At 37.2% G+C, this 23,236-nt stretch overlaps 4 protein-coding genes across 9 annotated transcripts; 2 read left to right on the forward strand and 2 right to left on the reverse strand.

Moving 5' to 3' along the window:
- Positions 1-4: 4 nt before the first annotated feature.
- LOC117626378 (J domain-containing protein required for chloroplast accumulation response 1) lies at positions 5-3,401 on the reverse strand. Of its 5 annotated transcripts, none has more exons than XM_034358049.1 (7): positions 2,496-3,401; positions 1,395-1,939; positions 1,234-1,310; positions 1,044-1,130; positions 760-849; positions 464-640; positions 5-322 (listed from the first exon to the last, which is right to left on the reverse strand). In XM_034358049.1, exons 1-7 carry the CDS (start codon positions 2,972-2,974, stop codon positions 278-280), a joined length of 1,500 nt encoding a protein of 499 aa, XP_034213940.1. In that variant the 5' UTR covers positions 2,975-3,401; the 3' UTR covers positions 5-277. The 5 variants fall into 5 exon arrangements, with proteins under 5 accessions (XP_034213940.1, XP_034213939.1, XP_034213938.1 ...); XM_034358048.1 differs by having other exon boundaries at positions 1,044-1,112; positions 1,395-1,960; XM_034358047.1 differs by having other exon boundaries at positions 1,044-1,115; positions 1,395-1,960.
- A 3,198-nt stretch (positions 3,402-6,599) lies between these two features.
- LOC117626372 (pentatricopeptide repeat-containing protein At1g09900) lies at positions 6,600-10,790 on the reverse strand. 2 transcript variants are annotated; one of them, XM_034358035.1, is made up of 3 exons: positions 8,005-10,790; positions 7,790-7,858; positions 6,600-7,149 (listed from the first exon to the last, which is right to left on the reverse strand). In XM_034358035.1, the coding sequence occupies exon 1, from the start codon at positions 10,569-10,571 to the stop codon at positions 8,100-8,102; it is 2,472 nt and encodes an 823-aa protein (XP_034213926.1). In that variant the 5' UTR covers positions 10,572-10,790; the 3' UTR covers positions 6,600-7,149; positions 7,790-7,858; positions 8,005-8,099. The 2 variants fall into 2 exon arrangements, with proteins under 2 accessions (XP_034213926.1, XP_034213927.1); XM_034358036.1 differs by lacking the exon at positions 7,790-7,858.
- Positions 10,791-11,234: 444 nt separating this feature from the next.
- Positions 11,235-15,731, forward strand: LOC117626381 (putative hydrolase C777.06c). The gene is made up of 10 exons (XM_034358055.1): positions 11,235-11,577; positions 11,667-11,802; positions 12,031-12,158; positions 12,587-12,734; positions 12,824-12,929; positions 13,581-13,639; positions 14,271-14,306; positions 14,383-14,492; positions 14,690-14,751; positions 15,262-15,731. Exons 1-9 carry the CDS (start codon positions 11,414-11,416, stop codon positions 14,745-14,747), a joined length of 945 nt encoding a protein of 314 aa, XP_034213946.1. The 5' UTR covers positions 11,235-11,413; the 3' UTR covers positions 14,748-14,751; positions 15,262-15,731.
- Positions 15,732-17,019: 1,288 nt separating this feature from the next.
- Positions 17,020-18,783, forward strand: LOC117626383. Its single transcript, XM_034358057.1, has 3 exons — positions 17,020-17,409; positions 17,494-17,559; positions 18,103-18,783. Exons 1-3 carry the CDS (start codon positions 17,236-17,238, stop codon positions 18,622-18,624), a joined length of 762 nt encoding a protein of 253 aa, XP_034213948.1. The 5' UTR covers positions 17,020-17,235; the 3' UTR covers positions 18,625-18,783.
- Positions 18,784-23,236: the final 4,453 nt, after the last annotated feature.

Raw genomic sequence — 23,236 nt, forward strand, 5'->3', positions numbered from 1 at the left:
AGTCTTATTTGAGCTTTCTTGTATTAACAAATAAATACCAAAAATTTTGTTTAAACACTCCCAACAAAAATATACAGATAAAATACCAAGCGCAGTTAATCGAAAAATGTACATTCTTCAGGAAGACATGCACTAATTTACATTTCACCTATATCCATGGTGCAGAGATTCTTCATGAATATTGCAAAGTTTGAACATTTTGCATACTTAAACTTGCTGGTTCTTCAATTGCAACCTTCAAGCCAAAACTGAGTTCCAAGGGAGTTCAGATGATCCGCTAAATAATGAACACGTCTTGGGAGATGAACAGAGCCCATGCATCCTACAACCACATAGCATCGCTTCATTACTCATCATCATAATTTCTTGGGAGTTATTTTTGTTTTAATTCTTTAAGTCCTTTTAAAGGTTAACTATATATATATATATATATATATATATATATATATATATATATATATACCTGGAGGATGGAGAAAGCCTTTTCAGCAAGGTGCTTTTGAGAAAGTGTTGCTCCTCTTTGTTGCAGTTTGTCTGGGTGGAGACAGAGCCTTGCTTTCTGGTAGGCTTTCTTCACCTGTGAACTTTCTATTAGGCTTGTCAAAGGAATTGCATACCATCCACTATCAGCCCAAAGAATCTGATTAAGTCAACACCAAACAAACACACCACCATGTAATTAACATTAATTTGACTTTGGAGATTTGAAAAATAGTATTGAAAGAGGAAAAACTACTTAAATTCCAAGATCTTAATTACATGGTGTAGTGTTGAAAGCAGCAAACGAATGTTGGATTCTCTGCCAGCTGACCATAGCCTTATGTCTTCATCCAAAAGCTCCATTTCAATCTGGCATTTTAGACACAGCATATTGATCAAATTTTTGTTCCTCAATCCGCATCTTACGAAGAAGGGAAGAATTCGTTTGCTCATATCGTAGCTCAAATATTTCAGAGAAATATAAAGTTTATGTTGATTAATTAAACTGATGTACTTGAACTAACATGACACGGTTATGCAGAATCAAACGTAAAAAGACTAACCTCTTTTTCTGAATGTTGGTTTTCATCTTCCGCAACCCATGTTCTTTCTTCTTCTTCTTCTTCTTCTTCTTCTTCTTCTTCTTCTTCCTGCAAAACATGTAGATTGGAAGTGAGATGTCATTGAACCCTTGGCCTTGTTAATACTTAATGTTGCTACATGCCCCTTCAAAATAAACCACTAATACTTTACCTCTGGAGATTGAGTCATTTCATGAAGTTCATCTCTCTGCTGATGATCTGAGTATTCATCCGCATTATTAGGCCTACCTGAATCATATCAAACACACAAATTACATCTACTTTTATGTTTATCTTCATGAAGTTTCAGTTTAAAAAGTAACAAATGATCACCTTCTTGATCCATTCCAACAGACTGCTCATTCTCCTGTTGGGTCAAGCTCCCTTCCTTCTCAGAATTACTGTGTGTTTGAAACTTCTCTTTGGCCCAAGCAATTGCTTCTTCAATACCACCTGCTTCACATGTACCCTCCCTATGCTCAGAATTGATCTCAATCACGTAAGAGCTCATCGCTTCATCGTCTTCTTCTCGTTCTACTGCTCGCATTACTTCTTTTTCATAATCAAAAACACGATCCCGAATTCCAAATTTGACCTCATGTTCTTGACAGAGTGAAGAGACTGCTGAGGATGGGGAATTGAGCTCTAGATCATCCACAGATAGCTTGACGCTTCGATATGAATTGGGTTCGAGACTAATGGTTTCTGGGGACAAGACCTTTCTTGTAAATCCAAAATAGGAGTTTCTAAAACTTTCATCATGTGCATTTCCCATAACTTGGTTTTCAGTGAAAGACATGCGATTGCAATGCAAAGCTGCTGTGCCTTGTTTCTTCGAATTTTCTTGTTTGGTAGGCAGCATAGTCGATGAGTTCCATCTACATGGTACATTTAGTGGTCTGTAGCAATCAAGAATGTGTTGACTTGAGGAACTCATAATAGTTGGTTTGCTAAATTTTTCAAACCAATTGGATAAAGTTTTGGCCTTTTGGTTAGATCTAGGCTGTCAACTCCAAATAAATAACAACTCATGTTATGAACATAATTTAACTTATATGTTGGAAGAGATTTCGAGTTCAAATACTAACTAATTAATTTTTAAAAATAAGACTATATTCGCACGGATTTATGCGATCAAATTATTTTAGTGTCAACCCAATAAATCCAAAGCATAAAAGAACTCGATAAATCCGTTTTTCAAAATATTAGAATGAAATCTATGGGAAAAAAAACAGAAAAATAGAAAAGAATCAAACAATTTTTTTAAAGTTCCCGCTATCATTATTTAGTTTTCCCTCACTATACCGAGAACTTAAGCAAATCCAAGGCAGAATAGAAGCAAATATAAAGCAACGGAAAGGGTAAAATCGTCAAGAAAAATAACCGCTGTAAAAAAACGGTTGGGCATACCGCGAAATGATCAAGTCACACTACCTGAGCTTTGAAGCGAAGGAGGACAATGCCACGTCATCTCCGATGATCGGCCGGAGAGGGCTGAGCTCCTCCGAGCTCAGCACCGACGACGAGTTGGATTTCGCCTTCGAGTTCGGCCTCGATCGCTCTCTCGACCTACGCTGGCCGCCGTCGTCGTCCGATCCAAAGATATCGCTATAGAACCCCTCGCTCCTCCCCGGAATCCTGAAAGCCGGCAAGCTCCGGCCGCTCTTATCCGCAGGTAAACCAAACTCCGGGGGCCGGAAAATCTCCTCGTAGAAGGAAGTTGTGCGGCCGGAGAATTCGCGCGGGAGTACGCTACGCGGCGGTCCCCCAAAAACGTCAGCAAAATCGTCCGGATCGAGCGTCTGGCAGTCATCCGCAGCTGCAAACACCGAACGCGTGGAGACGTGCTCGGCAGAGCGCCGCCGCGGGAGGGTCGGCATTAATCCCATGCGCATGCGCCACGACTCATCCATATTTGCAGCCAATCAACCGGAGAATTTTAATTACACAGTGAAAGAAACTAAGAGAGTGCAGTTTAACGTGTTGTTTAATTATATATAGAAGAAGAAGGGATCATATGAACAAAAGGAACTTTGACAGAAAGCTATCAACTTTTTTTCTCTCTTCCTTTTCTTTGTAATGGGGGTTGGCTTGGCCCCTCTCAACTTCTTTATTGCTTATTGGGGTTTTAGGATGATTGAAATGTTGATGATGGAGGGAATGTAATGTGTGAAAGGTGAAGCCTTTGTTACCTGAAAAGATGGGGTTTTGTTTCATTGCTTTGTCCCCACAAATATCATGCTAGATCATCTTTCACTGCTTGCACACCAACCTTTTGGATTTGGATGAGTTTGTGTTTGTGTTTGTTGGATCACTATTGTTGTTCTTTCTCTACCCCTCTAATTGGTATAAAATGAATTATCTTTGCTCAAATCATGTAATAGAAATTTAGTTACATATTAGAAAAAAGGGCTAGCTTCCCCAAGACGGGGAGATTCTCTAGCAAGTATAACCTTGGCTGTTGGATTGCATTCATTAAATGTGTTGGTAGTCTCTTAGATGCAATTCAACGCCCGAAATTAGAAGTATGTAACCAATCATTAACTTAAATACTTATTGTAGATAAACACAAACTTGAATACAATATATATTTACTTTTGAGTCAAAAGCACAAACTTGAAAATAAACATGCCATATTGTAGATCATGCGCCAAAGTCCCAAAAGTACATTTTGAAAGTCTCAATTCGGTGTGAGAAGACTGAACAAATCCAATCATACCAGATTTTATCAGCCAAAAAAGAGCCCTAAAGACTATTGTTTTCCTAGAAAAAAAGGTTGATGCTATTTACCACTCAGTAGAGGGAGGGAAGGAGAAATGTATTCAAACAGAAAATTAAAGCAGAAAGTGTGGGTGACTAATGTATTTGTTCAACATCTAGCATTTGTTGTCTTGGATAAAGCTGATTGAATTTATATTGTTAATGAAATTTGTTCAACATCAAAGATTTGTTGTCATGTATGATTAAAAAAAAAATATCAGTCACAGTGGAAGGGAATAATTGAGGGAAAGCAAATCATGAAAAGCACTTTCATGTTTCTTTTACCTCTTTCTCCTTTTTGCATAGCACTTCAAATTAATATATCTTTGGTTCGTTTGATTGATGGTGTACATTTCCTGCGAAATTGATTTCATTAGCTTGAGAATCTTTCTGATATGAGACTTTTGGCCTCATACATGAATTTTGTTTGGTAAATTTGAAAAGAATTAAAACAGTTAATATATATCATTGAAAGTGAGGGTTTTTTTTAATGTTAAGCGTGTTTTACGGTAAGAAAAGTGCACACTTCCTCTTTAAAACTATCTAACAATGTATTTCAATGATCGGAATCGTTTATAATTTAAGTTATTCTTCGTAATTTCCGTGTAAAAAATCATTTAGATCTGAAGTTGTTTGGTGCGGTTTCATTTGCCCCTTTGTTATCTCTTGGAATATTGTACTCCAAGGTTTATCAGATACATCCCACATTCATTTTAGCAGTGCTCTCTGGTTTACCGTTTCAAATAATATTGTAAGTTTTTCTGTTTTACATGTTGTGTTGGAGGAAGTAGAGGCATATTAGTTACCTGAAATACTATATAATTAAGAACAGATTAACTATATGTAGTAACCTATCTTTTAATTACTTTATTAAGATAATCATAACCAAGAAAACCAGACAGCCAAATATTGTATAATATCTAAGGAAAAGTCAGCTATCAAAAATAAATTGGGGAAAATCTTTTGTCTCCAACCATTTCTGACAAGCTTATAAAATGTCTGTCTGAGCTTTTCATACATGCAATTTTTTTCTCTTAAATTTCTTATTAAAGGTTTCCTAAGCAAAGGTAAGGGATGTCTTCAACCGTGAATTATATTTCAATGATCTAAACTACATAGTTTTTATTCCTTCAAAAATTATCTCTGCAAAAAATCACTTGAATTTGAAATCATTAACCACTCAATTCGATACTTGAATCCGAAACTATTTGACTACTCAATTAGATGGTTATTATATATATATAGATATCATGATTGCTTCTGTTCTGTATATGGTACTATTTAGACGGTATGGTGGAACAGTAATTGAACAATTTACTGACAAAGTGTTAGGAAGGTAGGTGAGGGAAAGGATGGCTGATACCTCAAAAGGGGACAATGCTTGGCACAAGTTGATTGATAAGAAAAAGCTTTATGCCTACACCTCTCTACTTTACAACACTTGTGCTGCTAATAATCATCATTCTTTCAAGCAAAGCTAAACCTCAGTGCACAGAGAGAGAGAGAGAGAGAGAGAGGCATAATTGATGCCACAAGAAAGCATAACCTGGCGGTGCCAATAAAGAGAGCAAAGCCCATATTGCTAGTGGCAACTTGAGACTTTTCAATAATAATAAACATAATCAAATATATTTCCTCACAGACTTTGTCTGCTGTTTTTGTGATGTGGTCCAAAAACATAACCCAGAGACGAAGTGTAAATGGAGCTTCCATATGTATCAGCTTGATCACATATGCTGGTCTTGCTGTTCGGTGTCTCAAGTTCTGCATGCATCACTTATTTGGGCTATTTATTTTAGCATTAAAGCAGCTTTTTGGTTTGACCACATTGTCTGCCCAAAGCAGCTTCAATCTAAGTTCAGGCTGTGAATTAAGCCAACCCAGTTATATGATTAACGTTGCCTCAGCAAAGATTGAAAAGAATAAATGCTACACTGATACTAATACTATTTCAACCCTTTTTGTGCATGTAATATATGGCCTTTTCATGAATCAAATTCAAGTTCTTGCATTTGTGAAAGATCCAAAAGACGAGATCGAGGATATGCTTCCAACAAGAAAGGGCTCAGTCTCTCAGACATCTTACATGACAGGACACAACGTGGGCAGGAACTAAATGCAGAGCTGGTGTTTTAGTTCCACACAAGATTCATCAGGTGCTTCAAACGCTAATTTAACTTGGGTAAACAAAGATTAGTCACAAGTTATTATGAATGATGATATTAAGCTAAGATTAGTGACAGATTAATATGAACGATGATATTAAGCAGCAAATATGCATGCAACAATGGATTTTTTTTTTTTTTTTTTTTTGCAATGCGATATTCTAAACTATTCTAATGTAGAACATGGGGATCAAATTCGGGTGCAAAAGGACAGACATACTACATTGGCCAATTGACCCAACCCCCACAACAGTAGAATATTTGGCAGTGGGATAGGTTGGCCATGAAGCAGACATGCTAGGAAGTTCCATGTGTGGTGTGGCTCTCAACATAAAGACGCCCTTTTTATCTGCTCAATGCAAAAGTAAAGCCCCCAACAGCATATATATTCCTACACGAAGATTGCTTCCACCTTTTCATCTTTCCAACTTGTGGTGAAAGTGGATATTCAATTATGAGATGGCCTCGATGAGCAACACTAAACAACAAACCCTATTTTTGGTTCCATGATAAACTCTCTGATAAATATTTTAAAGTACTATACATTTGGTTTGCATATGAGATATGATCAATAATGGAGGAGACAATATTAAAAGTTGTCAAGTGGATCACGTGTAGAGGGGACCTTGAACAATTTCCAGAAAAACCATGCTTTCTGCCTTTCCTTTTGTACAATTGATGATAATTCCACCAAGCAACAAATGAGCAGAAACGAAATTAGGAAGGCCACTCAACAACATTTTGGCTGACAATTATTTGTTTCCTTTTACATATTGAAGAAAGAGTGGTGGGGGTTAGGATTATCATGTACACATTGGAAAGACTAGGACCAAAACTGTCAACCTTCCAATTGCTATCTAACTAGGTGCTGGAATCTGTTACGAACTTACGAGTTAATGAAACAGTCTCCTGAAACCATGAACTGAAAGCTCAAAAAAGCGAATCTTTGAAAGCAAGCCTCTGAGATAACCAGAAAGTGATTCCTCTATATGATGGCACAGCTGCTGTTGTCAAACGTGCGCTCCCGAACATGTGCATATTGATTTAATTGCAGTACCGAGTCTCTTATTCCACTGTCGGGTTCCATGTGCATAATGATGTAACTGCAGTACCAAGTCTCTTATTCCACTGTCGGGTTCCATTACAAAGTACATGGGCATTGCCTGCAAAAAAAAAAAAAAAAAAAAGGAATTGCATACTTGATGTTAATAGAACTAAAGAGTTATGAAGTGAAGGAAAATATCGGATTGCTGTTCTCTGCATTTCATATGACTTAAGGAATTAACTACAGATTGGAAACTCTGGACTGTAACCCGACCCTCTGTGACTCCTTGCAGCTGAAAACACCCTCTCAACCCTGCATTCATGTCGGTCTTCTCAATTCTAAATGCAGAAAGGGAATCAATATGCTTTCAACGTACTTACAAGGGACAAATTTGAGGGTTCAGTTTCCTTACTGGAAACAATCACCTCTCCTGACTACCTCACCCTTGGCATGGAAGTTAAACACAGTAGGGGTCAAGTACATGATTCCCTATCTGAGCCCTTAGTCTCTATCATATGTTCTTTAACATCACTCTTTTTTCCGGTTTTTCTTTTCTGTTGTTTTCTGTAAAGAAATAATTTACATTTTCCTTTTGGGTCAAATGGCTGGACTACACACAACACAGGGTAGAGAAGAACTATCATGTCCTTAAACCCCTAATCCACCTTTGCCTGGATTTGAACCACTTTCTACCATATGCTTACAAAATGAAATTTCTTTATTTAAAGGAAACTTTATAGAAACTGAAGAAATCTTACTAGGTAAACGTTCCCGTCTAAACAAAATATTCAGATGAAGATCCAACGTTGTAAATGTTCCCTCCTCATCTGTAGCCAAATACCAACTCTATCAGATGTGCATTTTCTGAATCTACAACTAACAGATAAATACATTCTCCGTATAGAGCAGAAAGCTAGGAAAACACAAAGAAAAAATACAAATGGGAAATCAATAAAGAAGAATAAGGCCTTACCATATTAAAGCCCTCAAAGACAGAATCTCAACAGCAGAGAATGCTGAGTGGAGAAAAATTATACTCTTTGCAGTCTGAGCTCAGAACAGTTCTTGTTAGCTTTGCAAATGTTCCTGATGTTGGTGTGATAGGCATCCACGCTCAACAAACCGTAACATAAGGTTGTCTGCCTCTTTGGAGTTTCCTTCTGACATCAGTCTCTTGGTCACCTTCTCACATAACTTCAAATCAGGAATCAGATTCCGATTGAACATTCGACAAGCCACTTTGTATGCTGATAGAGGAGTCCCTTTTCTCAAATAACTATCCATAAGGACATGGCATGTCTTAGCATCAACTCTTGCAGCTGTTCTCAACACCTTACCCAGTAGTTTATCAGCCTCCTCAAGCTTCCCAAAACTACAAAGCTTCTCAATCACTTGATTATATGCTGTTTTGCAATTTTGCCTTAAGAACATCTTCTCCAATAATTTTACTAAATCGTCCACACTACCCGTTTGACAATACCAGTGGATCACTGTCCTGTATGTGACTGGAGTAGGATCCAATCCCTTACCCAGCATCTCAATCATGAGTTTGGTTGCCTCTTGTATTCTACCTTTCTTTCCCAACGCATTTATCACTGTTGTATAAGTGATTGCGTCTGGATGTTTGTTGCTGAGATACATGTCATCAAGCAATGACAAAGCAGTTTCCAAGTCATCCTTTTGACAATATCCATGAATAACAGTTGTAAAATTGACAACATTAACAGCACACCCCTTGTTTAGACACTCCTCCATGAAACGTTTAGCCTCATTTATCTTCCCTTCTCGGCAGAGAGACTGAATTAGTAAATTAATTTCAACTGGGTTAGGGAGAAAACCCTTATTAACCATTTCTCTGACCATATCACAGGCCTCAACCAGTTTCCCTTCCCTACGGAGTCCATGCATCAGAACACTATAAGTGATGGCATTTGGTGTCCACCATTCTTCCTCGCTCATGTTCATCATCTCTCTTGCCTCTAATGAGTTCTGACTACGACAAAGCCCGTTTAATAAGGCCGTATATGATACGGTATTTGGCTTGCAACCATGCTTGTACATGTGCTGAAGCATCTTTTTAGCTTGATCCACCTTCCCAAGCCGGCAATACCCGTTGAGAACAGCAGTATATGTTACAACATCTGGTGTGCAACCTTTTGAGAACATTTCATTCACAATTTCTTTTGCCATGTCAATCCTACCATCCTTACAGAACGAATGTACTATTGCACTATACCCAACCTTATCGAACCGAAATCCCTTATCTTCTGCTTCCCTTAAAAATTCAACAGCCTCATCTCCATAACCATGCTTAGAAAGCATATGGACAAGATTATTATAAGTAACCTGGTCTGGTAATAATCCACCATCATTGGTCATCTTCTCAACCAATTCCCTCACTTCTTTGACCCTCTTCTCCTTACAAAGGAAACCCATCACAGTATAGTAGCTGACTTTATCCGGAGGGCACCCTCTGCTTGGCATTTCATCAATCAGCTCCAATGCATCTTCAACACGATGCACCTCACAATACCCCTTTATCAAGCAATTATAAGTGACAACATTTGGTGCAATTCCAACAAGTTGCATCCTTTCCAAGACCCTCAACGCCTTCTCCAACTTATTCCCCATCACCAAAGCATGAATTGCAGTGTTACATATTGACACATTAAGCTCAACCCCAGCTTTCTGCATCAACGTCAACACACGCATGGCATGCCTCAACTTGCCGGCCCGGCTATACGAAACCATCACATAACCAAAAGCTTCAGGGCTACGCTCAATTCCCCTGCGGGCCATGAGCCGAAGAACCCTCTTAGCCCCTTGGCACAACTTAGTCTTGCTAAGCACCTCAAGGATTGCATAGTACACAACTGGGTAATGTTTATACCTCCACTGCCTATCAGCCCAATAGAAAAATTCCAGAGCAACTCTCTCATCAGCCTGAGACCTCAGCACAGCACAAACTTGCCTTGCCTTCAGGCTTCTTAACAAGTTCCTTAATTGTCCTTCAAGCTTTGGGTTCCAGCCTGACCTAAGCTCAAGTAACCTGCAAACCTCTCTCACCAATGGGTGCCTAAACTCATCTTCATCTCCTTCAACTCTAACAAAGTTTTCCTTTTGTTCATGAACCCTATTCGACGAACCCAACACCATTAAATCGTCGTCGTCGTCGTCACTATCCTTTTCTTCTTCACCATCAGGCTCTTCAATGTCATCAAAGATATCAAATTTTGAGCTTTGATCATCTTCGCAATCATTCTTCGTACTTCCCAAGAAACTCCAGTCCCCCAAATCTGGAGCACCCAATTTCCCAACTGCATCATACCCATTACTGGTAGCATCAAAATCATCACTTTCAACAGAACGAGCTTTGATTTTAGAGTCAAAATCAGAGCTGGGGTCAGAGCTTCTTGAAGAAAATGATGAGAAAAATGCAGCAAGCTCCGCACAGGTTAATGGGTGCTCAACAAGATGGCTGGTGGGTTCAAAGGCAATTGCTTTTCCTATTCTAAGGTAACAACTACGACCAAAGAACATTGCAGTTACTATTCCAAACAAAATATGATTAAAAAAACCAATCTGATATGAACAATTTGACCAGCGAATGTGACTAGAAAATGTTTGTATGAACTAGGTAGGAACTGTGAAGAAGAAGAGGAAAAAAGAAACGAAAATGCAAAACGGCGAGCAGGTACGAAACGACGACGTATACATACGTTACGGGCTGAAAGTATAAAAAGGCGCGGGCTCTCGATGCATAACAATCCCAACCCAAGCCCGTCCACAACAATGTCAGCCATGTTCTTTTGAGCTTTTTTTTTCTCTCTCCTCTTGATTATGGTCCCTATTTTTTAATAGGCTTGATTACTATTTTCCAATGGGCTCGAATATCGGTCTCAATTTATTATTTGAAACTCAAATTTTCGCACTTAACTCAAATTTTTTAATTTATTACGTTATCAACTTAACGATTTTGTAAATAGAACAGACGAAAAATGGTAAAATAGGACATGAAGTAAAGTTCAGTGCGAAATTTTGAGTTGTAACTAAGGAATAATTTGAGAGCATGAAGAAAAACAGTAATTAATCATTAGCAGAAAATTAAGAACAAAAATGGAAAAACGTAGAAATTAGAAAGCCTATTTATTTATTAAAGCCTAATAAGATTCTTCAGTCAAGTTCTTTTCCTACCAACCTGCCTGCCTACCTACCAGGTAAATTAACGTAGATACATAGAGCCAATAATTCTGCGCCACGTAGACAGATGCCCCACCGATAAAACCGTTAATTTCCCGGGCCAATGTGCAGACCAAATATTCCTCTTCCTTTGCGCCACCTCTCTCCTCTCTCTCCGGAAAACTTCCGACTTAGACTCTCCAATGGCGGCCGAGGACCACAATGGCGGTCGATCGGCGCTGATCTTCCTCGGGACCGGGTGCTCTAGCGCCGTCCCCAACGCAATGTGCCTGATCCAGCCCTCCAATCCCTGCGACGTATGCCCTCAGGCGCTCTCCACCCCACCAGACCAAAACCCTAATTACCGGTAATTGAAGTTCAGATCTGTCATTGTGTACTTGTTTGTTTGCCGAGAATGTTGAGGAAAATGAACATTTGAGTGATTTGTGTTTGCAGGTGCAATACATCGCTTTTGATTGATTATTGCCCAAGTGATGGCAAGCACAGTTATATATTGATTGATGTTGGAAAGACTTTCAGGGAGCAAGTGATTCGATGGTTCACTCGCTATAAGATTCCTAGAATTGATTCTGTGAGTTTTCTTTATGCACATTTTTGTCTCTCGCGTGTATGGCTAGTTAATATTTTCAGAACATTTGGCCTATTAAAATCAATGTCTTAGACGAATGCATGTATATTTTTTGGCTTGGATAGTTGTACAAGACTTCAACTTTATTTACAACACTATACGTTTCGTTTTGTATTTGAAAGCTTGTTAATGCTGGGAATATATAAGAACTAATTTTTGTATCAACTGCAGATTATTTTGACTCATGAACACGCTGATGCAGTTCTTGGTCTGGATGATATACGTGCTGTTCAACCATATAGTCCCACAAATGACATTGACCCTACTCCCATCTACCTAACTCAGTATGCAATGGAGAGGTACTTTGGGTGAACTTGGATACTGTTCTGTTCAAACGTTTTGACCAACATCAACTCCGTTTGCTTTTTTGTTTTATCTAGATATAATTGTGATACTGATGACCATATGATTCTTTGATGTGCTCTTGGTATCTAGTTGCTCCATCTGCTTTCATTGAAATAGTTCCTAGAGCAAATTTTTTTGGATGTATGAATGTAAAATTTTCCACCATGATAGATTGGTCATGGCAACACGAGCCTTAGTCTGCTTTCATGAATGCAGACTCAAAACTTAGGATTCACATCATAAAATGAAAATTATAGATGTTACTCATGAGAAGACTACTCTAGGCATTTTATCTTCTTCTTTTTTTTCTTTTTTTTTTGTCATTCAGTTTTTATGTCTAAATCGCAGTTCACCTTATTATGCTTGTTGTACCTTTGAATAGCATTGCAGAGAAATTTTCTTACTTGGTGAAGAAAAAAGTTGAGGAAGGAAAAGAACTGAGACGAGTAGCACAGCTTGACTGGAGGATAATTGAGGAGAATTGTGAAACATCGTTTGTTGCATCTGGCCTACAATTTATTCCTTTGCCAGTTATTCTCGCCAGATCTTTTCTAGTCAGACATAAATATCCTATTCCTTGTTTATCTTCTAGTTTCATACTGCTATTCCTCAAATGTAGGTGATGCATGGGGAAGATTATGTCTGTTTGGGTTATCTATTTGGTGAAAGATGTAGAATAGCTTACATATCTGATGTGTCTCGCTTTCCTGCAAGCACAGAACATGGTGAGTGTTGATTAGTTCCTTGTACTTTAGGGATGTTCCTCATACTATCAGTGCACATTGAATTTTATACCTTAATTAGTTATGTACCCTTAATTTATTCATTCATGATTAAGAGAAATCTGAACTTTGTTAGAGTATTTGAAGATAAGATGTTTAGGATCCCTTCTTAGAACATCGTCCTATTATCTGAGTTGGTTTTGCCCCTTCTACTCCCAACTTCACCAACAAAGCACCGGGAGAAACCCTTTACGAAGGAGAGTATGAATACTTTGGGTCAATTTATCCCTTCCATTTTAGTTTGTACTTTTGTGATGAATCCATTAATATATGCAGAGATAATGATGACAGGTATATCTATCACTTTTAATAAGAAAAATGTTTTATTAAGTGAATTAGTTCATTGGCTACAGGGATTGTTCCTTATGGAGAAGCATTTTTTAGAAACTTTCTCAGCCTGTAGTCGGGACAGTCAGTTTTTGACATAAAAGGCCTTCCCAAAACATCTCGTGGTGTGAACACCCCCCCTATGTAGTTCACCATTGTTTTTGTCACGTGTAAATATTGATGCGCTTTGTCATTTTCAAGGCATTCTCTGTGTTTCTTTGTAAAAAAAATGTACATTTGAATTTATATTCTGGCCTAATTTTGCAGTCATTTCAAAAGATGGAGCTGGGCAGTTGGATCTTCTTATCTTGGACACTCTATACAAGGTCAGTAGAAAGTCTGTTTTCACACACCGTCATTTGTACAGTTATACTGACTCACCCTTGTAGGCATTGAGATTGCATTTGGGATAATATGCATGCCATGCAAGTAAAATAATGTATCTCAACAGATGCAAATGTACAAGCACAAGCATAGACACATGTGCACAAATTCACGGTGCTTGTTTCTAGTCAGATTTTTTTTTTTGTCAGTCAGTTCTACATTCTCTTTTGGAAATTTTATAGGGAAAACTATATCTTTCATTTCATTCTGTTACTCCTCAATTGCAATTCTGTTGCTTTTCATCCTCTCACTCCTTCCACCACCAACCCCACCATCTTGCTTTCTCTATTTGGGCACCCCCTAAGTCAAGGATGCTGCCATGGCATCCCCCAATTGATGTTTTTCCATTTATGTTGTCCTTTTAGGTAATTTCGTACAGTGTCATTCTAAAATATAATTGTATATTTTCATTCATACATCAATCTGCATTCATGTATATTAGCGGAAATTGCGATTTCAAAGTCTGCTAACTCATGTTCGTCCTTTCATTTTTGGAGCTTCGCTCGTCTTGCATTTCCTATTATTCTCAAGACATATTCTTCATAATCTGCTTTGCCTTTTGTTTCATTGCAGACTGGATCCCATAATGTTCACCTTTGCCTCCCACAGGTTTGTTTTTTGCACTAAAAAATGTCTGCATTTCTTATAGCCAAATGTTCATGTTTGTGAACTATAATGTTTGCAGACTCTTGAAGCTGTGAAGAGGATTTTTCCAAAACAAGCCTTGTTAATTGGAATGACTCATCAATTTGATCACCACAAGGACAATAAATTTCTTACGGAATGGTCTGAGAGGTAAGAATTATGATCACTTTCCTTTATTCAATTGGATAGCAGTCCCAGTGTTCTGTGGCATTGATCTTCTAGCTTTAGTTTAGAGTTAAGACTAAATTGAACAATGGTACTACTTTTGTAATGCACTTTCTGTATAGGTGAGAAATATCGCGACTTATGAAACTTATGCTTTCAGCATTTCTGTTGTTTGAATATAGGGAAGGGATACCAGTGCAGCTTGCGCATGATGGTTTGAGAATCCCCATAGACCTATGATAAGGTGTGTTTGCATTCTTAGAACTCTTTCAATTAGTCAGGCAATTTGTGAATTTTGGTATTAATGCAAGTACATATTTGAACTGCAAAGAATACTGAGAACTTAATTAAATGGACAATGAAACATCTGGTTCTCATTATAACTTATTCAAAGAACATAATATGACAATTTCGTTTCTTTTGCTTCCTTTATTTTGTTCTTTCTTTTCTGTTCTCCTTTCTGTATATCTGCTCCCTCTTAACCTAGCATAATTGTACATCCATCATCGATGGAGTGATGTTCCTCGCTGAATCCTTTCCTCAACCTCCCTCCAATTGAGACCACATGCATCTTTGAGTTTTTAAGTCATGTGAAATGAGAACACGTAACAGTGGGATTCGAATTGAACAGCATTAAAGTCGTTTGAACTAATGAATTAAAATAATATTTTTGTGTCTCGTGTTATCTTTGCAAATATCAATGGAGTTGTAAGATAAACAAAACTGCTCATGTTTTTCGATGTTATACATGCAGGTTAATGTAGGTGTGTTTTAAAATGATATATAGTATTATACTATATACAGTTTCCATCCCATGTTTATGGGAGGAAGCAGATGCAATATTCTTGAAGCTCACCTTATCGTTGCAGTGACTGAAGAGGTAAAATAATTTTACAAGGATTAGGAAATTTATGCTCAAAAAACTCGAATTATGATGGTGAGCCTTGTAATTTTCTTAGCCGGTGATTGATGAATCATAGTTATTGAAGAGAGTGGATATAAATTTGGAGGCACCTCAAAATTTAAAGCTATGTTAGAGGGCAGGTGGAGCTCCTGGAAACACTTGCATTAAATAATTCGTTTCATTTTTTCCACTCGGATAAGTGTTCAATCCATGGAATTCTGTAGTTACTTTTTCTTTGTAACAACAATGGAGGGGGAGGAATTCGAATTTTTGACATCTTTCATTGATGAAATAAAACGTCGCACTAGATTAAGAGCTAATTAGTAATAATTCGAATGATGTGATAATTGCGGTGTACAAATTTGACAAACAGATTAGTAAGCCTCACGAGGAACAATAATTGAACACTATTAGTTTGAGGTTTCGAAGCTTGAGACTAGGGGTGGGCACGGTTCGGTTTAGACCGGTTTTTGCCTCAAATTAGAATCGATCCGATACTATTCATGCGGTTTGGTTCGGTTCGGTTTTAATTAAAAAAATTCAAAAACCGTCCGGTTCGGTTTGAACCGGTTTCGGTCCGGTTCCGGTTCCGGTTCGGTTTTGAACCGGATTATAAAAATTATTTTTTAAAATTGTTTTGTAATACAATTCTCAACTGAAATATTATTTTTTTACTTGAAAATTAACAAATTATTCAATTTCATATAATTAATAAATATTAAAGTGAGAAAAGAGAGATATTTTGACATTGAACTTGGATAAATATTAGGTTTTTTTTAGTGAATTAAAAATATAGCATTAAATATAATTATATATTGAAATTATATATTTTTTTAGTTTCACCGGTTCGGTTCGGCCCGGTTCGGTTTTTGAAGACATGGAACCGGATCCGAATCCGGTCCAAACCGGTCCGGTTCGGTTTTTGACCGGTTTTTGACTTTTTGGTCAACTCGGTTTTTTTCCGGTTTGGTTCGGTGTGGTTCGGCTCGGATTTCCGGTTTGCCGGTTTGAGTGCCCACCCCTACTGGAGACTATGCCTATGAGTAAAAGCTAAAACACGCCATTCGTTGGAAATGCGGAAGCATGGCGCTTTGATGAAGAAATTTCAGGAATCTCTGGGATGGTAGAGATATTAGACAGGGACTTGTCCTTTTTTAGAAGGCATCCTTCTGGTTGACCAGTCAAACCCATTGTTTTTGTGACTGCCAAAATTCTCGAACTAATCAAATTTCTTGGGATTTCATTGCTGACATTGCCACCATGACTCATTTTCATCGTCCAATCAGAATGTGCCACCTGTTTGTAATATGTTAAAGAAGCTCGCTTGTATCAATAAAAAATATTGGTCAAAGAACATAAGCAGCTTACTAGTTTTTCCAACTACAAGGTCCTGGAAAGTCTTGAACCGACAACACCCATTTCTAATTATATTTCTCAATAATACTTGATATAAAAAGAGAATTCGAAAACATATTCCATGCATTTATTTAATGTTTTTATAGTTAAATTTAGAACGTAAATTCAACAACTCCATCCATCTAGAAAGAGTCAAAGCATGCACAAGACTAAAATTCCAAGTCTTTTTTATTTTGTTTTATTTGCAGTCTCCCTTTCTCTGCTTCAACACAAGCCAAAAGAAGACGACCAGGCAAACTGCAATGACCCTTTGATCAAGTTTCATTTTCCAAACTTTCCAACCACCCTATACTTAATAAGGCCACAACTTCCCCACACTTTCTCGTCGAAGTTTCCAGTTTTCTGCTTTTGATTATTTTCACACATACACACAGAGAAAGCTAGAAGAGAAAAAACAGAGAGTAATTTATGGCATGCTTTGTGCCTTTCAACAACAGGAATTTGGACATAAGTATCTTCGTGTTCAGACCAACTGTTGTGCTGGTTGATGACCTTCTTAATGCCCTCAAACAATTCTCTTTGTGCACTGAGTCTCTTGGCTGTGTACAAAGCTCCATCTTGCAGAGCATCCATGGAAATATGGTATGTTTAAAATAATACTTTTGTTTAATTAATTTCATCTCAGTAATTTGATATTAATATGGTTTGTTTCCCCTTGATATTCAGATCATATGGTTTGGAGCATGGCTGAAGAGATCTTGTGAAAACAAGGACTCATTGACTGCAAGCCTCGTAAGTCCAGTTACTAGCTACTCATATCTTGCTCTTATAAATTCTTTTCTACTTCTTTTTTTTTTCAAGACAAAAAAGGTAGCTTGCTTGCTCTGCTCCATGTATATGTATGATATGTCATGTATTTACGGTGTCGTTTCAATATTGATATATGCATATTACTTGGAGATGGAGCAAACCAACTAAGCAATCAATGGATTTTACTCCAAAAACTTGTTTAATTGAACTTGAGGAATTAATCCAAAGTCAGTTTTCCATCAAGAACAAAGATTTAAAATATCCAATAGCCAGAAATTAGGGTTAGGATTTTAGTGCTTCTATCTTGCATTACTCTATAAAATTGTTCCCTCTCATTATGCATATAAAGTAATGTGTGTGCATTTGTGTGCACATTTCTTCATGCCTGCTGGATTGCCAACAACGCACAACAGGCTACGAAACGCTTTTGATCATGTCACAATTTTGAAAGTCATCAAAACCATTCATTGCAAATAACTTTTTCCCCCATGTTTCTCATAGCCAGTGATTTTTCTTCCCATTCAGCTCTCAATGTTAACGAACATGTCGAGCATGGCTATCTTACTCGAACACTCCTTCTTTGATGCATACGCCGGAGAATCAAGAGACGGGTCTTGTGCTGCAAAATTTTGCAGAGGTGACACGGTGTCAATGAGCACAGCGGTTGTCAATGGCGGCGACATGAACAACGTCTCTTACGCATGCTTAGCAATGTTCAAGTCCGGTTTCCAGAAGATGGAAGGCGTGGCTGCCGGTGTTTGCTTGAAATGCCAAACCAAGCCAAGAATTGCTTCTCTTTTTGTGTGGAAGTCTCTGCAATGTTGTTACTCATGGATTCTAAATTCAGACCAGAGAAAAGCAATGCTGCCCTATCTCGAAAGCGTGTCAATTGAGATTAAGTACGACATCTTTCGAGTGGTGTATGTCAGTGGTGACAATGATCTCAAGTTTCAGTTCTTCTATCCTCCTCATCAAATGTTGGAACAAACAACTGGAGGAGAAGGCAAAGAAGAAGGGCATCTCATGCAAAGCACTTCCATAGTATGATCATAATTAATTAATTTGAGCACTAGCTGGCCACTGATCAGATCATAGTTTTTTTGTAAACCCACCTATATATATTTATAAATGATATATACCATTGTTACAAAATCTTTTATCTTTAACTTGCAAGGCAAGTAATAAAAATATGACAAAGTTTGTGAATGCATTGATGCATTAAGATTGGAATATAAACAATGGAAAATTTTGGTCTTCTGTTCAAATCCTACTCTCCAATATCCCCGGTATGAAAAACAAAAAAACAACAAAAAATTTGCCAGCAAATTCTGCATTTTTTTGCAGACAATTCGACATCAATATGGAAATCGTTTTAAGGACCCAATTAGTGGGTAGCTAGCCAGCCAATCTAAAGGCACCCACTAAAGCTTGGTTTGATGCCGGCATGCATATTGGTTGTGTCAAATTTGAACATTTGATGCTCTTTACAGTTTGGGATAGTCAAAAGTGCAGGCCAATATTGCATGACTTTTCAATGATTTTATGACCCTACTGTCTTAAAATCTCTCGAAGAAAATTATAACCAAACAAATTGTCAAACTTTCCAAGACAAATCACCTTTGTTAGGTATATATCCCTTTGCTTTCTCTATCTCTATCTCTCTTTAAGAAACTAATGGCCTGCAATGAAATGCATCCAACTTTAAGTTCCTTAAAACAAGTTGTAAACCATAAACTAATGACTGAAAATCAAAGCTAAACCAACCTTATCCTTGTGTTGAGAAAAAAAATAAAAAAAAGGAATCGCATAAGAATTAGCTTTTAAAAGAAGTGCTTCACATCAAAACAAAAGCTATTAAAAACTTTCAAAGATTAGAGGAAAAGTGGCAAGCTTAAGGGACCCATAAATCAGAAAGGCAAAAGGTCATATTGTGCCCTTTTGATTCATTTCATATAGGGTCAAAACAAACTTAGTATCCTCTGCCCAAAAAGGCCTAACACACTCCCTCTCCCTCTGCCTAGTTTGTTCTTCTATTTTTTGTATTTAAAATCTCTTTTGATACCGCAATATGTGCAAGTATTGATGCTGATGTAGTTTTCCGTGGACAGCCATGTGGGTGCTTTTGCTAGGTCTTTACCCTGGTCTACAAGTTCTACAGCCAAAAGTCGGTAAAAGTTTGAATAATGCGACTAAAGGAAAGGAAACTAGGGCACAATTTAAAATTGACTACTACTTCAGTCTTTTTGCCTATACAATATGAAATATAATTTACTTTTGCTAGGTCCTCTACCTCTACCATTGATCCTAAGCTTATACAGAACAAAACCTCACATCAGTGAGAAATAGGTGAGGTGATAGCGAGTTGTGTTTCCTAGGCCTAATTGTGGGTTTAATATGGACACTTGGTTTTGCCCATAATTGAATAAGAAATTGTTAATAATGCAATCGAGTGTCAAGGCTCAGCCTTTTCATAACTCTTCTTATATATGCCCACATGCCATTTCACCCTATGATAGGCAATGAGCCTACAATCCGTCGTCCGTGTTTGTGTAAATTGAGTGATAATTGTCCATACATGCATGAGTGATTGTCAGCTTTTTATGCATTATGAGAATTATAAAACTCACGATGCATCAACAATCACAATTCATATAAATTTTAGAGAATCCCATCCAATATAAGCATCACATATCATAAGAAGGGAAATCATAAACAATCAACATAAGAAAATATATGTACATATTACTAAAAATAAAAAAATATATAAATTAAAAAAAGAGTTGAAGATAAACACGTTTTAATGAAAGGAAAAGCATTGAATTGATTAGGTATGTGGTTTCTGAAATATTAAAAGCACAAATACTCCCATGATTTGCCACCCAACGAATGAGGCCTAAACAAACATGATGAGCACAAGGAAAAAGAGCCAAACGGGGAGGTTAGCCGACTTCTCTTATCTCTGCCATGTGGAGAATGTGGTCAGAGAAGTAGGCTAATGAAGCAACATTTCAGTCAAATTTTCAAACATTTGGAAGAGCCAAGTGGGCACATTTCATCCATGGATTGATTATGCATTTGGACCGTCTTGACAAGGAAAACACAGCATGTGATGAGTAGGGCTACAAGTCACAATCCAAAGGATCCATTGCAAATGTAAATTCACACATCCACATTTCAAGTTCTGCGTGAAGAATGTTTCTGGGGCTCAAATTCTTTTCTTAATAAATTGAAGAATCGTAAGTGTAGGACCCCAAGGATTATAGAAACAAAAACAAAAGATGGGGGGACCCCCTTACTTTGCCTTCTAGGGGATAATGTTAATATATTTTGTTGATGGAGTAGTAGGGTTTATATAAAGTGAAGGGGAAAACCAAGAGTGTTGGGATTCGAAGTCCTATTTACATAGATATTAGTATAATTTAATTTTTTGAGTTATATATTTTTGTATACAAGCAATTGTGGAAATTACTCTAATCAATGAGAGGAGTGTTTCAAACCACTGTCTATTTTAAGTGATTTGTTATGTATGTGTAGGTAAAGTCAGGAATTAGGTAAACTAATGGCCCAAAGATAGGGTTTAGCGATAGAAAAACTTTCTTGTTGCAGAGATAGTACTATTCTGCTATTTCTGATCAAAAGCGATATTATTACGCTATTAATTAAAATAGCAAAAGTGATACTCCCATTACATGAAAATCTCTATCGCTGCTTTTAGGGGATGAAGGCAAAACAAAGGATAGTCATTATCACCATTAATTTATAAGACAAGCTTATAGAATTCTGAACCCCACAAGACAACCCCAACGCAATGACCCATCTGACTCTGACTGGACACTATTCAATGCGCAATCACTCACATTCACATTAACAAATAAAAATGAGTCTGCATTGGACTGGAGCATGTGTTTACCAAAAGTATCTTTGACACTTTGACTGCTGACCTCAGAATAATGTTCATTCTTTTTCTTACACAAATTCATTTTTCATGTTCCTCCAATCACATCTCTTCAACTAATCGCCCTTTGGCATTTTGCCCTTTTTCTTCTTCTTTAATTTCTTTTTATATCAACTATTTCCACTGGTATTATGCCGCTGTTATGGGGGGAGCCATTTGTTTTTTTTATTTCCCACCAATTAGGTATTTATTTAATAATGAAAGATACAAGTTTATTTATTTATTTATCTATAATATTATTGATGTAGGATATAATTTTAAGAAAAGTGGCAGAGTCTCACATCATATGTGCAGAAAATCTTCTGCTAAATACACACATGATCTTGATGGAAGGAGGAAGAAGAAGAAGGAAACAACAAACAACCATCCAATTTCGATTGTACGGACGCAGAAGAAGAAGCCATGCTATCATCATCAATGTCCAAAATATATTCCTGTGATTATTAATTGATAATTTCCTTTTTATTTGGTATATATCAAGAAGAAGAAGGTACACAATTATGAACTTAAGATCCTTTTTTGGCTAAAGAAAAAGACAACCCGAAGAGATTGCTCACATGCACGTTCAACAAGAAAAAACGTAACCTTTCACCATATTAGAGTGTCCTATGGAGCTTTCCAAAGGGTTAAACAATATTGTTGAAAATTAGTGTAAAAAGTAACTGGTTCCTAACTTAATTATGTGATTTTGTTTAGGATAACATAAACCGTGATTGATTTTTAGCACATTATGCAAAACCGATGATGCCCATTGTTTTATAAACTAGCAATTAGTTTAGTGATAATCGTTTGTATTTAATTAAAGGATATCTTTCATAGTGAGTTCAATACCTAATTATAACCAATTTATAGTATATTACGATTACGTAAGTTTGTTCTTGCAAATATTCTATCCTTTTTAAAAAGAAAATCATACTTACTATTTTGACTTAGACTGAGTTTAGTTATACAATATGCCTCTAGATTCAAATCACCAACTTGTTTAATTGGCTGCCTGCCTTTGGTTAGGTTCATCAACCAATTCAAATTTCACATGAAATGAAATGGAGAAATTGGGAGAATTGATTTGCAAATGCGTTATTAATATAATTAGGTTTTGTTCAAACTTCAGAGTGGAATAATTGGGTGGAGAGGGGGGGGGGGACCATCGAAATTCGAAAGTTCAAGTAGACAATCAGTCCAAATATCAAGGTGATAATCCATTAAGGGAAAGCTTGATTTATGATAAACTAAAGCAAAATTAGGGGCCACTAATTAGGTGATTAGATTGGCCACTAAACATAATGGTAAATTTTTGTGATTGATTGAGTCTGACCCACTTGCTTTCCACAGTAACTATGCAGAGAAAATTGAAATTCTACTTTTCATCATTGCCACTGTTCAAAACCCTCTCTGCCTTTAATCATTTCCATACTTACCTTTGTCCTCTTGGTAAAAAAAAATCAAAGAAGAAAAAGAAATATAAATTATTTTAGAGAGTAAAAAAAAAAAAACATTTGACTCTGTAAAAAGTCGGCAATTACTCGTTTGGTCCGGTGGAAAAGCCCGCCAACCACCGTTTAAAGAGGTCGGCAAAGAATGGAAGTTACCCGCCGCAGATTTTGCCACGTCATATGAGGCCCACCATATGTGGGTCCCAGTGATGACGTGCCAAGATCAGAAATAAGTACAGCACGGCTTGTGTTGCAGAGGGGCTCAACTAAA

The sequence above is a fragment of the Prunus dulcis genome, chromosome 4, assembly GCF_902201215.1.
Source record: "Prunus dulcis chromosome 4, ALMONDv2, whole genome shotgun sequence".
NCBI lineage: Eukaryota > Viridiplantae > Streptophyta > Magnoliopsida > Rosales > Rosaceae > Prunus > Prunus dulcis.